A 14489-nucleotide genomic window follows, 5' to 3' on the forward strand; every position below is an offset into this window, starting at 1 on the left:
AGATGACAAACCGGTTTAGATTAATTGTCCCCCAAAAAATCCAAAGGTTAATTGAAATATATTTGAGGAACTATTTTAGCATACAAAACAATCTGCACAAGAATCATTGATATTTCCTCAATTTCCAATAAATTTGGATTTTCCGAAGCCTGTTGTAATTTCTACTTCAGTCCAGAGACGGATCCTCCCCAGTCCCAACACAAACAGATGTACACTGACAATGAAAAGATAGAAGGGTAGTGATTTCATGCACCAAGGTTTTTCAAAGTACTTCTTTTCTGGAAAGCAGTAGAGAAAGTAAGTCCAAAAAAGACACTTTTTTTGTCTTTTTTTTGTTTTGTTTGTATTTCCTTCTAATTCAGGTAAAGCACTTTGTGCTGCCTTGTTGCAGAAAATGCGCTGTATAAATAAAATCACCGTACCTTACCTTGATTGATTAGATTTCTAAAAATTTAAATGAGTCCATAACTTTGTGTTTCCCTGGAGCATAAACGGCACAGAGTAGTCTCCTTTAAATATCCACTCTTAAAAAATGGGAAACTCAAGAAAATAAGTCCTCAATGCAGTTGTTCCTAGTTCAATTTTCTCTCTGCCTATATATATATATATATATATATATATATATATTATTTTCAGGTTGTATTATTATTTTTTTTTCAACAACTATAGCTTGAAAATTATCTTGCTACCACAAACTGTGAATAAGGTTGTGCGAGAGAAAAAACAAAACAAAAATTTAAATAAGACACTAAAGATGTTGTGTTGGTAAATGTTTTTTTTACTTAGTAACTGCCAGGGGTTGTACTGTTCTTCGTATTGGTAAAATTGTAAAGTTATTAGGGAATAAAAAAAAAAAAAAAAACTTCATATACCTGCTTGTGCAGTGTCATGGGCATCTGGTGCTTATCTCCAGCGATTATTGGGCAAGAGGCAAGAATACACCCTCGACAGGTCACCAGTCTATCACAGGTTAACACAGAGACATAAAGGAGAAACAGCCCTGGATGCACACTCCCATACATATGGGCAATTTAGAATAATCAATTAACCGAACTGCTGTTTCTGGATAATGGGAGAAAGCCGGAGTACCCAGAGGAAACCCAGACATGCATGACGAAAAGATGCAAACTCCATACAGAATCCTTGGATTTGAACCAAGGGCCTTCTTGCTGTGAGCCAGCAGTGCTACAAGCTGTGCATTTGAAAATCAGGGAGCCTTTTTCCAGGAATGTTAAGATTTTAAAACAGACAGCCTCTGTGTTTACATTGCTCTGTGACTGCGTAGTGAATAAGCTACAGGTGTTTTCCACTTCTGCACATATAATTATCTTCTTCTTCTTCTGGCTGCTCTGTCTCTCTCCTTCCCACAACTTGTTTTTTTTCCTGTCAGTCATTCTGATAGCAGCTTACATGTGCTGTTGAGACACATTAACCGACCGCTGAGCTGTTTCTCGTGAATTAAAGCTCAGAGAAACAACACACACTTTTGATGAGTGGATGGTACACTTTCACGGTAACGCCGTCTCCGTGCAGTGATCTCATCATAGGGGTCTCACCTCACTCACTCATTAGACCAATCAGTTGTCATTATGCTCTGCTAATCACAGTATCAGTGCAGTATGTCATCACAGTGAGACAGGCTCATCAACAGGGGATAAGGTCATCATTATTCGACAGGGGACACACTCGCGTTTCTGCAATTAGGCCTCATCTCATCATGACTGTGACCTCATGTAGTCTGGAAATGCATCAGTGTTGCTGATATTTCATTTGATCTTTGAATGAGCTCATTTCAAGCTGTTGCCAAAGACATATTTGTTTTTCTTGGTGTTTTTTTGTTATTTTTTTTCTCCATTTATGTGGAGATTTTCTGCAGTTTTGATATGTGCGATGTCAAATCTCAGCTGCTGGTTAGAAATTAATTAGAAATTTCTCGTGGATAATTAAATCAAAAGCTTTCGGAATCCCTTTCAGGTTTCAGTCCTCTGCTGAATCGGAAAGCAATCAAGAAGACAAAAAAAAAACGGTCAAGGTTGCAAGCAGTTTAGAAACTAAACAGATGTTAAAAACATAAACCACACTAAAGACCAGGTAGAGGTCGCCACCAAGTACATGGCCAGATTTGAACCATTCATTGTGACACGAAGGTATCATGCGATGCAAAGGCAGACATATTTATCTCTGAAATGTCTCGAAACTACGAAACAGCAGAACCCTTGCTCTGCACAAGTTTTGCTTAGCTACACAGACTGAATGCTTTATAAAAAGGTTGCACAGGTAGTTTATGTAGATTCTGCTACTTATATTGTGGATGAATGCGTAGATTGAATTATAATACATTAATTAAAGAATGTATGACATAAGGGTTTGATAGTCTTCTTAGGTCTACCAACGTATCTGTCTACTGTTATGACGTAAGGTATAAACCAGTCGACTGCTTTTGGTTTTCTCACGTTTCAGTTTGCTATAAGGGTACCCTGCAAAGCTTTAGGCCAAATGAAAGGCATTTCTGTAATTTTAGTGGAAATGTGCAAAAAGATGAAATACATGCAAATGATTTATTTTTTTTTTTTCTTCAATCAGTAATATTGTTCTGCTACAGACTGATTAACATGCTAATCCTTGCAGGTATGCGCATTCTGGTGAACCTGCTGCTAGACACTCTCCCCATGCTGGGCAATGTGCTGCTTCTCTGCTTCTTCGTCTTCTTCATCTTCGGCATCATCGGCGTGCAGTTATGGGCGGGACTCCTGAGGAACCGATGCTACCCCGAGGAGAACTTCACCGTGTGAGTAAAAAGGGAAAAAAAGGATGCTCAAGTGGGATTTGTGACACTTCTTCCTAAAATCCCTAATGTTTGCTTTCCACGTTTCTTCACCTCATCAAACCAATATTATGCCAAGAAATCTATCAACTCTCTGTGAATGTTCCTTTTTACAAATTATCTTAGCATATTTTGAATAAGCCAGAAAGCAAAACTCATTTACATGCTTTCATCGTTAATCTTTTTCACCGCTGCCTGCAGATTCTCTTCTCCATCTGGCTCTTAAACGGCAAAAAAAAAAAAAAAAACTGTTACAGGAGTCTTTCTCTTTTGCAACTGTGAACGCGATTAGTTTCCAGCTGCAGCCCTCCATATTTACGACGCCACGTGACAGCATCACCCACCGTGTCTGAGGGCAGGACTCTTATTGAACTCTGTTTGATTGCATTCTCTTCATGCTTGCCTCTGAAAGACATACAAACACGTGTGTGCGCTGATAAGTGTTAAAACTGCACTGCTCTTTACCACATTGACACAGGCACATCTAAAGACTGACACACACTCCTGCTATGATTCATGTAGGATTTGATGTGTGCATTCATCTCACCTATTACTCAACCAAAGCATTACGCCTGTGTATTCTTTATATCATTGCACTAGATATAGTCAGTGGGGCTGGAGTGCTTAATTAGAAAGGTGTGAGTTAGTGCTAGAGGACTATTATGCTAAGTAAAGGGCATATGTTTGCGAGGTTATAATGAAGTGGGCTAAGTGCCGCTGTCAAGTGCAGCATTTGCTTGGCAATTTTATAGCCTCCCTCTGTTGGCCTGCATGATTTATTTTGTCCTCAGTGGTTTAGTTTTTAACAAGTTCCTACAAGATTACACATTCTGTATTTTAATTTTTTATTCCTGAAAGTTACATCTTTTCCAAGATGCAGTTGTTTCTTTTAAAAAGGCCAATGTAATCACAAAAGGCGTTTAATAGTACAGTGTGTGGGGTGTCCTTTCCGTGTTGTTTAAGCCAGCAGGCTAATTCCTGTCTCGATCTGCCATTTGTTTCTGACCTTTTTTTTTTTTTCACGTACCACAGCTTTTCTGTGCTACTCCCACTTCTTGGTCCTTGCCTCCACCTCGCTCTCCACTGGCAGGTGTCTTCTCAGTGTGAAGTCAGGTTGTGCTGTGCCATGCTGTGTGATGCCAAGTCTCTAAGCAGGGGGGACAACAACCTTCATTCATGCTCCAGTAGTCTTTCTTGCTTCCCTTCATGTCTTCCTTGAATTGAACTAATTTTTTGTTGGAATTTCTTTTAACTTTTTACACTAAAAAGTGAATTTATGTCTAAGACTATGAAGAGTTTGGATATGGAGGGTTATTTTAAATCAGATGTGTTTTCTTAACAATGTGTTTACATGCTGCATGTTTGCTTAGAGGTTAAACAAATTCTATCTAAAAAACAAACATTTCTGATGTTTTTTGAAGATGTAAGTCACATCTGGCTATGGACTCTGTTGCCCTTTTTTTTTAACTTTAAGCACATCAAATTATGTTCACTTTCACTTTACTACCTGACCAGGTGCAGCCTTCTAAATAAAAATACAGCCATAAAACCCTGTAGACCTCCAGTTCTCCATTTTGATCATTAAAATCACAAACACCTGCTTTGTGTCACATGGAGCCAAAAAGAAGAAAAATAAACACTATAGATGTAGATGGTAGCCATCAACCCACCTTCCGACCTTGCAAATGTAAGCAGCTAGAGACAATGGATGGATGGACGACCAGCAGCGTCCGAGCTGTTCAATGAGTTTCAGAAATGTATTCTGAATAGTATTGGGAAAATTAGAAGAAATTGCAGCAGTGCTGTTGAATTGTACCAACGATATTGGTTTTGATCGCTCCCACGTTTTCTTCCTCTTCCTCTTCTCTTTCTTTACCGTTGACACGGTGTTGCCACCGCTCTGTGATTAGTGGTGGGCATTGAGGGCAGTGGGAGTGCACCCAAAAGGCAAAGCGAGAGCGCATGGCACTTGAAATATAATAGCTTGCCAAGAATAGCAGCCAAGCAGTCCTTTACAGTTACAGTTGTGGCACTGCACACACTGACATTGGGATGAGGATTGAGGTTCAGTACATTGTGCAGTTCGATGTCATCCGTTGTGCTGCAGCTTCCAATATGCTTGCATTGTACGCTTCATAAGCTTGTTTTAAAGAACTGAAAAAAAAAGTGCTACTATTGATCATGGTACACTTCTGTGCTGTTGGAATACCTGAACCATACAGTGGAGGTATGCGGATACTTTATCAGCCCTGACATCTGCAGGAAGAGAAAGGATTAGATCAAAAGGATTGGATTTAAAATGAAAGACAGAAGACAACAGCAAACAGAGATGATTGGGAAAGTCTGAAAATCCTCAAGGGAGAGGATATGGATGCGATTATTGGGAAGGACAGATAGAAGAAAAGACGAGAGGAGTGAATAGAAGTGTTCGTTTTCAGAAAATGCTTCATAAATCTTTCACATTTTACTAATAAATACTTCAGCTGTATTTGAACAATCCAGCTGACATGCATTTTCTTACTCCCTAGATCTTTCTCTGTGATTTACTTAAATATTAAATATTGTTACTCGTTTTTGTTGTTGTTGGCTCCATATTGGGTTTCTGAATCAATTCACTGAAGCAGCATTACTACAGTACTTTTCTTTCAAATTGCATAACTGAGACAAAAGCAAAATGGAAAACTTGATTAAAAACTGCATTGTACATGTATTAAGATACATACTTTAGTATAAATGGATTCACAACTTTCCAAATTGTTGCCACTGAAAACTGATTTGAGTATGATGCAAAAAATACCAGACTGTACGCAGTGCAACAATGTTTTATTGCTTGCTGAAAAATGACATAGTTGTAGCAAATGCAACACTATCCCAATTTGAGTCAAATGAAACGGGGTGGCCTATTTTTGTCTTTATTTATGATGCAAATGGGTAAAATCACTCTAGAAATAATAAAACTTATTCAAATGTGTAAATAATTATCTATGTTTACAGAGTTTTCCTACACTGAACATTGTTAGCCTGTGTACATTAGATAATCTTGTGAGATAATGCTGGATGTGTGAGAAACTTCCAGTTTATTCACTGGATTTTCTTTTACACGAACAATTAAAAATGTAAAATGATTTAGGAAGAGGTGGTGTTTATGTCGAAAACATACACACCTTGCCCAATGCATGTCATAGAGAAATGTTACCTTAACATCCAAGTGGGATAGAGGCATCGAGAGTTGTATTCCCCGTACTTTAAGTATCACTTTCGCGTTTTTATTATTTATAATACTTTGGGGAGATTTATTCAGAGAACGCTCCCTGTAAAATGTCTCATCATTTTTCCTTCCTGTTTCTTTCTCACGGGAATCTCCATGAAAAATGTAAATCATTATTAAACAGGATAAAAATCTGACAACATTCGACTTTTTTGTATTTATTAGACTCAACCTTCAGATTTATAACCTTATATATAAATATTTTTTTGCACAGACCTTCAGGCATGACTCTGCCGGCTCCCTACTACCGACCAGAAGAGGATGACGAGCGGCCCTTCATCTGTTCCCTGGCTTCTGATAACGGCATCATGTCATGCTCCGATGTACCGGCGAGGCGGGAAGGAGGACGAATATGTTGCCTGGATAAGGAAGACGCTCTGCACAGACAGTCTCTGGGCCTGAGTCCTGAGCCGCTGTCGAATGGCAGCGGCGCTGGTGAAGCTCTGGGTCTGTGCATCAACTGGAACCAGTATTACACACGGTGCCATACTGGCAGCACTAACCCCCACAAAGGAGCAATCAACTTTGACAACATTGTGTATGCCTGGATCGTCATTTTCCAGGTCGGTTCCATTCTTGCAAAGAGATCTATAAAATCCAGCACGTTCATAAATTAATGTCGTTTGCTCCATCTCTTTGCCTAGGTGATAACGTTAGAGGGCTGGGTGGAGATCATGTATTATGTGATGGATGCTCACTCCTTTTACAACTTCATCTACTTCATCCTTCTCATCATTGTAAGTAACACCTCTCAACACATGTGTTATACTTCCTTAAAGGGTTAAATGTTTGAGATAAAATAAAAACTGCATTTGTAGCCTTGGCAGCAAACCAGAGTTTGCGCATTTACTTAATTTACAAAACCCCTTTGCAAAGGGAGCTATGCACTCTAAACCACCTTGTTAAGCAAACAGCACGCCGCAGCGCTAGCTCTGTTTTATCACAAAAAGCATTATTTGGGCCATAAGAGGAAAAAAAAATCTATTTGTGCATTTTTTTAAATTACAGAAAGTGCCATATTCTCAAAGACAAATGCTGTTTGTCCCACTCAGTTAGTCAGAGATACAACATCTTTCAAAAGGATACAAACCACTGATTAAATGGCATCATCGTCCTCATCAAGTGTCCCCCACATATTTTCTGATTCATGTAGTTCTGGACTCTGGCCATTCTTTATTGATTTGCTTGTTTATGCTACAAAACACATTTCATCTTTAGCTTTTAGCAGATAACTGAAGGGTCATGGCCTAAGCTAACTACAATATAAAGCTGATTCCAAATTAAAAAGCTTGAATATAAATCTCAATAGTACTTTAAGAAACGTAACCCCAGAGCCTGATGTTGCCGTCCCCGTGTTTCGCTGTGGGTTTAATGTTTTCTTGGTAATTCTCAGCTTTGGTTTGTTATGCCAAACAATCACTTAGATCATTTGGAAGTATAAACAAAGGTTCAAGTCTGATTTTGTAAAGCTATAGACACATTCTTCCATGAACGTTTGAAATATTTTGGCCAGGCCTGAATGTTATCTTTGGAAGGATAAAATTATGTCTTGAAATCTATTTCTGAGTTCAGCCATAAGGAGAATACACTCTAAATCAACACTCTCAGTTTTACATCGATACGTGAACACTTATTCTAAATGCAGTGTTTTTCTATATCTTTATATCAATAAAACGTGGTCTGTTTGATGCGGTACCATGTGCTTTTTTGCTTAATATCTTCCACTCCACGTTTTAGATTTTATCGGTTTCTCTTGTTGACAAAAACTCTTTGTTAGAAAGCAGATGATGACTGCCACTGCTTTGGGTAGACACCATAAAAATGTGCACACACAGCCTAAATATCAAGTAACATACCTTGATACACAGAAACGAGAAAGCAGCATCCTGTTAATGTGGAGGTTCACATGTAAACCAGCTTTTCAGGTTTGGGCTGTTTTCAGGTTTGGACTGTCCTTAGGTAAAAACATCGAGAAGTGATTGAGTTTGTTCATGTTACTTTTTACAGCAGCTCTGTTCTGCCAAACCTTTAGATTATTAAAGTGCTTCTAAGTGTTCCACTGAGCAGTGTTACTGAATAAGGGCATTAATTCAAGTATCGATAGGTTGTTCAAATAAAATAACATCATAAAAGACAATCTACAATCAATATTTAAAGGACGGAGGACGAGAGGTGTAAGTTACATAACTTGAGCTTATTGCACAGTAAGACAAACGGGAGGGGAGGATCGACTTGAAACGTCCAGTGCAAGAACGTAGCATAGTGAGATTCAGCAGATGTTTTCCATAAAGTGCCAGCTGGCACTGCAGTAAAGGCTGTTTTATTCTGCCCTCTGAGTCCTTTTGGTTGACTGTAAATGGGATTAAGTCTCTCTGTCCTGCAATAAAAAAGCTACAATGCAAGTCCCAGATGTTGCATTTTCTATGAGCAGGTGAATACTTTAACAAATGTAATGTTGTAAATGCAAATGTAAAATTAAAATACAACAATAAAAAAACCCTGACAGTGTCATGTCAGTCTTATGCACACCCCTTCAAATAAAGTGTTACCGAAAATATTTTAGAGATTTATAATATGGAAATGTGAGAAGCAGCAATATTAAAAAGTGGAGTGAGACGTCACTCATACATGCAAGCCAGTTTTTGACAACAGTTACAGTTTTAGTCATTTCATTCCCAGTCCCTAAGGGTGAAATACTCCATGTTGTGTTATTATTTTTTTTTGTTTTTTTGTCTAAGCCTTGAATATCAGATGTTTAAAGTTTTTGGAAGCAGTTTTACAATTTTAGCTTCTTTTGGATTTTTTTGGGGGGTTGGGGGTGTTTGCATGCTTCAGTTTCCCAGAGCAGTTGTTCTTCAGCGTCTTCACTGCAGATGGCAAGCGACTTAAATCATTTCTGCCATGGTAGCAAAACTGTGTTGGAGTCATTAAAGTGATTAGATGTTTCATTTTGATCAAACTGTACCTTTAAAAAGTGTCAAACCCTCTACAAATGATCTCCAAATTATATGAAATCGTTTGAAAAGTGTTCAAATGTCCCTTCGAAGTTACTGAATCGACTGCTGTTTATTGAGCTTGTGCATTCAGGGTTACAGAACTCAGGACAGGAAGTTTGACCTCCATGATGTTTTACAGAGAGACTCTTCTCTGCATGACACTTGATAGACCGAGAAACAGTAACAGCGTCTACTTACTGTGGCACGTTGAAGAGAGTAACTCAATAAAAGTAAAGGGCAAATGCTAAGAAATGTCCAATTTGCAACAAGAATAATCTTTGATTCATTCAAATGTGTGTGACAGCACCAAAAACAAAATCTATAAAAGTCCTCTGCAGTAAGCTTGGCTTACTATTAACATTTGTAGTTTTTTTGTTTGTTTGTTTGTTTTTTTTGCGGAATTATGCCTGCTATGAGATGTGTGCGTATTGGAGTGTGTTTGTGTGTGCATCCATGCATGCATAATGCAGTGATGATCTAAATGTGTGATATTCGACTGCCCCCCCTGATTATGCGTAAAGCTGTCCGCTGATCAGAATCACAGAATAGACACTCGCACAGATGCAAGCCTGGAGGGAAATCAAAGCCTCCCACACCTGCAGACCTGCTTTGACCCACAGTCCACAGATGGGTGTCTCTCCTCCTTTCTTTCCACCTCCCTTCTACAATTCCCCTCCGTGTGTTTCTCTCTGTAAATATCTCTGGGTTGCCCAGACTCTCCTTCACCTTGCCCTAAATCTTTGATCATTGCAGATGAAAGTCTACAGGTAGAAGGCCATTAGTTTTGGATTTGATATCTGAGCATATTTTATTAAGCGTGCCTGTTCCAAATGTTTTGGCCTTCAAGATGTGTTTATATCTGTGTTCTTTTTTTTTTTTTTTTGGCATGTTTATATCTGTCTTAAGGGACTATGGCTTATAGAAAATGTATCTAGTGTTCCTCTTCGTTCAGCAGTCTGGTTTTTCAGTTTGTCAGCGTTAGCAAGTATTGATCTAATCACTGTTTTGTAACCTGCTCAAAGTACCAGTGTAAAGGCCCATTTCAGCAGTTTCAAAATGATTCCCGTTACTACCGCTAAAAAGTGGCAACTCTTTAGTTTTTCTAATTGTTTGTACACCTAAAGTGCCTTGTAAAAGTTTAATTCGCTGTTTCCACATTCATTCACCAAACTCAATGTGTTTTAAATGGGATTTTATGTGATAGATTAACAGACAGCACTTAAATGTGAAGTGGAAGAAGCATGAGGCGTGCTTTTCTTAACTTTTTGAAAAGTCTGACAAGTGTGGCAGTCACCTGGACTTACCTATACTTACTCCGATGCCCCCCCTCCGCCCCCCCCGAAAAAAGTGCAGCCACTTTTATTTGTAAATGCAACTTTGTGTAATTTTATCTCAGTAAATCTGTTCTTTGAAAGTACTGTTTCCAATAAAACATATTATGTGCGGAGCAAAGTTAAAACACATGGAAAAGTTGAAGGGGTTTCACAACAGAAAGTTTTGATAAATATATAATTTTAATAATAACTTGTTTGTTCACCTATTTTTAAGGTTGCTCTATGTTGTTCAGGTCATCCCAATAAGGAAAAATTTTCAACAGCATATGCATACACCAGACTTTATCAATATTTCCATCTATAATTAATGTTTTTATGTCACCAATCAGTGAAGTGTTTCTTATATAAACAGGGTAACATTAAGGGAGTTGAGGTCATCTTTTGATTAGTTTGTTAACATGTCTTTCTTGTCTAATTTACAGAAAAAAAATCATTTCTTAAAATAATTGTCTCTAAAACATTTACTAAATGACTAGGTTTAACACTCAGACCAAAGTTAAGAGGCAGTTCATGATTCCTCATAGACTCCACAGGTTAACAGCCTTCTAAGTGGTTTTATTCAGACACAGATGTCTAATTTCAAATGGATGTAAAATTTAAATCAGAGAAGAAAGAGAGAGAGGGTGAAAGGCAGACGCTGAATTGTGCCTTGGGTATGTTGCTGGCTCTGTCTGTCTCCTCCAGTCAGCCTTGGTTTGGTAGGAGGCCAGACCTCAGAGACCTTCAGCATGTGTGCCCGATTTCCACAAATGGAATCAGAAAGTGTGAGGGCTTCTACAAACAAGTGTGCAATTACCCCTGGAAAAAAATCCAATACTTCACATTTTTATTTATTGCATCTTGATTTGCAGTTTTTTGCACATATCAGCGGTAAAGTTTTACATTCTTAGCATAGACTCTAAGGAGTAATTTACCTTTGTATGCTGTATTCATTTAGAATATCCGCTTTTCCTCCCCGCTCATCCAGATTGGTTCATTCTTCATGATCAACCTGTGCCTGGTGGTCATCGCCACCCAATTCTCAGAGACCAAACAGCGGGAGCACCAGCTGATGCAGGAGCAAAGAGCGCAGTGCCTGTCCTCTTCCACCTTAGCCAGCATGGCTGAGCCAGGAGACTGCTACGAAGAGCTCTTCCAGCTGGTCTGTCACGTCCTTCGCAAGGCCAAGAGGAGATCAGCAGCTCTCTACTACACTCTGAGAGGCAAGCCCGCTCCGGCGAGTGTAGGCAGGGGCAACAGGCGAGGGGGAGGGAATGTCAACGGAGATCGGCATCATTTGAGGCATCACAGATGTAAGTATGAGGAAAATTATTAAAGCGAAATTAAGTACATTAAGTCTGGCAGATTAACATGCAAAACTGTTCAAGATGGTGTTCATGATTAGACTTGTGTTGTTGTTGCTTCCCTGCAGCACCCAAATGTCCACACCATGGCAAGCAGAACCATGACTCCCAAGCTCAAGCTAACTCCATCAGCCTGACTGTCCAGAGCCCCGAGGAGTGCCCTATCTGTTTGAAAGAAGGTTCGAGGTCCGCGGGACAGGAGAACGGGGAAGAAAACGAAGAGGACGCCGTGAAGGAAACAGACAAAGAGGAGAACCACTTAGAGGAGAAGAAAAACGAGGAGAGGAGGCGAAGGAGGACGTGTTTTGGACGTTGTAGGGACCTCTGGAAGGATATGAGAAGGAGACTTTGGGGTATTGTGGAGAGCAAGTACTTCAGCAGGGGCATTATGATTGCAATTCTTATCAACACCATCAGCATGGGCATTGAACACCACAACCAGGTAAGATGATCAATCTCACTATCTCACCTTAAAATGAGGAACATGTGGTGAGGCGGATATGTGTGGAGCTTAGCCTCAGTTAGCTTGTTAAATGTTAAAATGTATCACTGTTCTGTTAGAAAAATCTCTTTTTATAGAATGTCAAGCGAAAACCAAACACTTTTCCACACCAGCACACAACAGGTCAAATATCTGTCAAGGAAGTTGGTGGAAGTGGGATGATTTAGATTTTTGTGAGAACATCAGGCAGCTAAAGCTTAATTGAAATATAGTATCATCAGGGCTGGACTTGGAATAAAATCGGTCCTGCTAGTTTTGACCTTGATGGCACACCATAGTCATTATATCTGAAGGCTCAAGACATATCAGAGGATATATGTGCTTATTGTGCTGTTTCAGACCTACAATTAAAAACATAGCCATGTTAAAAAATGGATATACTCTTCAACTACTGGACAATTTCATCCTGGGAAAGACGACCACAATGTCACAATTCCCATCTTGAAGTGGAAATGGATGTCAAAGAAACACTGCTACAGCTGTATGTTAGTGTTTTATGAAATATACTATTAATACAAATACAGAATTATACCCATAGTAAGACCATAACCACCTACTCCTCAGGAGCTCCTCATTAAAGTGTCGCCTTAAAGTAAAAAGTTGAGGACCAAACCCTAATTAATCTAGAAAATAATGTAACAGATTAGTTTTCTGGCTTTGCTCAGAAAAAAAAAAAAAAAGCATTTTCTGTACACCACCACACATCCTCAATCCTTCAATGTTCGATCCATTTCGCACTGTTGTAATTGTCAAGACAACGCTCTTATTTATTTGTGCACTTACTCCAAAAGCTCTGAGCCAGCAGAGATAGTGATTGTTTTGGAACACTGCATTCAATTATTTAGATTGGCATACAGCACTACGGTGTCAACAGAGTGCGTTGGCGTGATCATTTTTCACTCCCCTCTCACTCCGACGAGTCACAGAAAGAAATATTGCAACGGCAGATGAGATTCCGACAGATGAGCGTGGGCGTAGATCATCAGTGCCACACAGTTTCTTGACAGAGGTATAAACATTTAGCCCAACACCAGACAAAACATAGCCGGCTCTTTAACATCGGCCCAGTCTGTTCAGAGGCGAACGAAGCAGGTGTTGGCGAGGGAGAGTGGAAAACGCCTGCCAAGGACACACATGCACTTGCAAACACTTTTTTTTGTTGTTTTTGTCCGGTCTGTGTGAGGCCAAAGAAAATATCTTTTTTCATACTTGCGCAAAAGCACCAACAGAAACACATCCAAGTAAAAACTCGCAAGCTGTTACATAAGACAGCTTGATTCCTCTTCCTTTTCCTCTCCAGATCAGATGATTCTTCTCCATTTTTTCCCCCCTAATATTATTTCCACCTCACTCTCCTTATTCCCCCCCATTAAACTACTTTGTGTGTCTTTCCTTTCCACCTTTTCTATGGCTGCCTTTCTTCCTTCCTACCATCCTTCCTGTTTTACCTTAAGTGTCGCATCTACTCTCTGACTCTATTTTTTTCTTTTTACCTCCCTTGATTTCACCCGCTGCCTCCCCACTTTTTCCTCTGTCATCCACCCACTCACTCTCTGACAGTGTACAGAGTAGTTGCTTTCTGTTTCTCTCATCTCTGAAGACTCTAAAAATAAACGAGGGGTTGGTTGGGGAAGGTGGATCGAGGAGGGGGGGAGACAAGCGAGTAGACGGGGGGAAAAAGAGGAGGAAGGAGGCCTCCAAGGTGCAAAGGCAGGCAGAAGTCACACAGCAGTTTTAAGCTCTGTTCCTGGTGAGAATCGGGGTTTTTTATTTATTTTTTTTGAACAAGTGTGGGCTTTTCAAAGCAAAGAAACCCACATTGACGTTTGGACACACACGTCTTTATTGCTTTTTTGAGTATCTTCTGCATTTTTCTGCCTCCACAGGTTTTTTGCAGGTTGACAGAAAAGTATTCATTTAAGTGTTGGGTTATTTCTCTGTGTGAAAAGCACATTGCCTCCTGCACCAATCCCAACTAGAGGAATACCAAAGAGCAAAAACCTCATGGAGAACATTGATATATATTTGCCTGTGAATTTTATTGGCAATTTCAAATTCTTCATAGGAAAGTAATTGGCCCTTAAATCAGATCATTGGTTGAAAGCGACAACTGCTGATAAGTATTTGGTGTAAATTGGCAATGAGGCGTTTACGTGGCAATAGAGGAATTCTAGTCCGCCATTGGTTTAATTTGAGCAATGTGTCATAATAAAAGATACATT

The 14489-nt window shown here is 39.4% G+C and overlaps 1 protein-coding gene across 4 annotated transcripts in view; it reads left to right on the plus strand.

Moving 5' to 3' along the window:
* The window catches only part of LOC103468615 (voltage-dependent T-type calcium channel subunit alpha-1I), a 165970-nt gene that overhangs the window by 98001 nt on the left and 53480 nt on the right, over window positions 1-14489 (plus strand). For all 4 annotated transcript variants that reach the window (XM_081609898.1, XM_081609899.1, XM_081609900.1 and 1 more), the window contains exons 6-10: window positions 2629-2788; window positions 6307-6655; window positions 6737-6829; window positions 11390-11714; window positions 11834-12207. In XM_081609898.1, coding sequence (XP_081466024.1) covers window positions 2629-2788; window positions 6307-6655; window positions 6737-6829; window positions 11390-11714; window positions 11834-12207 — 1301 coding nt within the window. The remainder of the gene's footprint in view (window positions 1-2628; window positions 2789-6306; window positions 6656-6736; window positions 6830-11389; window positions 11715-11833; window positions 12208-14489) is intronic.

The sequence above is a fragment of the Poecilia reticulata genome, chromosome 8, assembly GCF_904066995.2.
Source record: "Poecilia reticulata chromosome 8, P_reticulata-male-v2, whole genome shotgun sequence".
In the NCBI taxonomy this organism is placed as follows: Eukaryota; Metazoa; Chordata; class Actinopteri; order Cyprinodontiformes; family Poeciliidae; genus Poecilia; species Poecilia reticulata.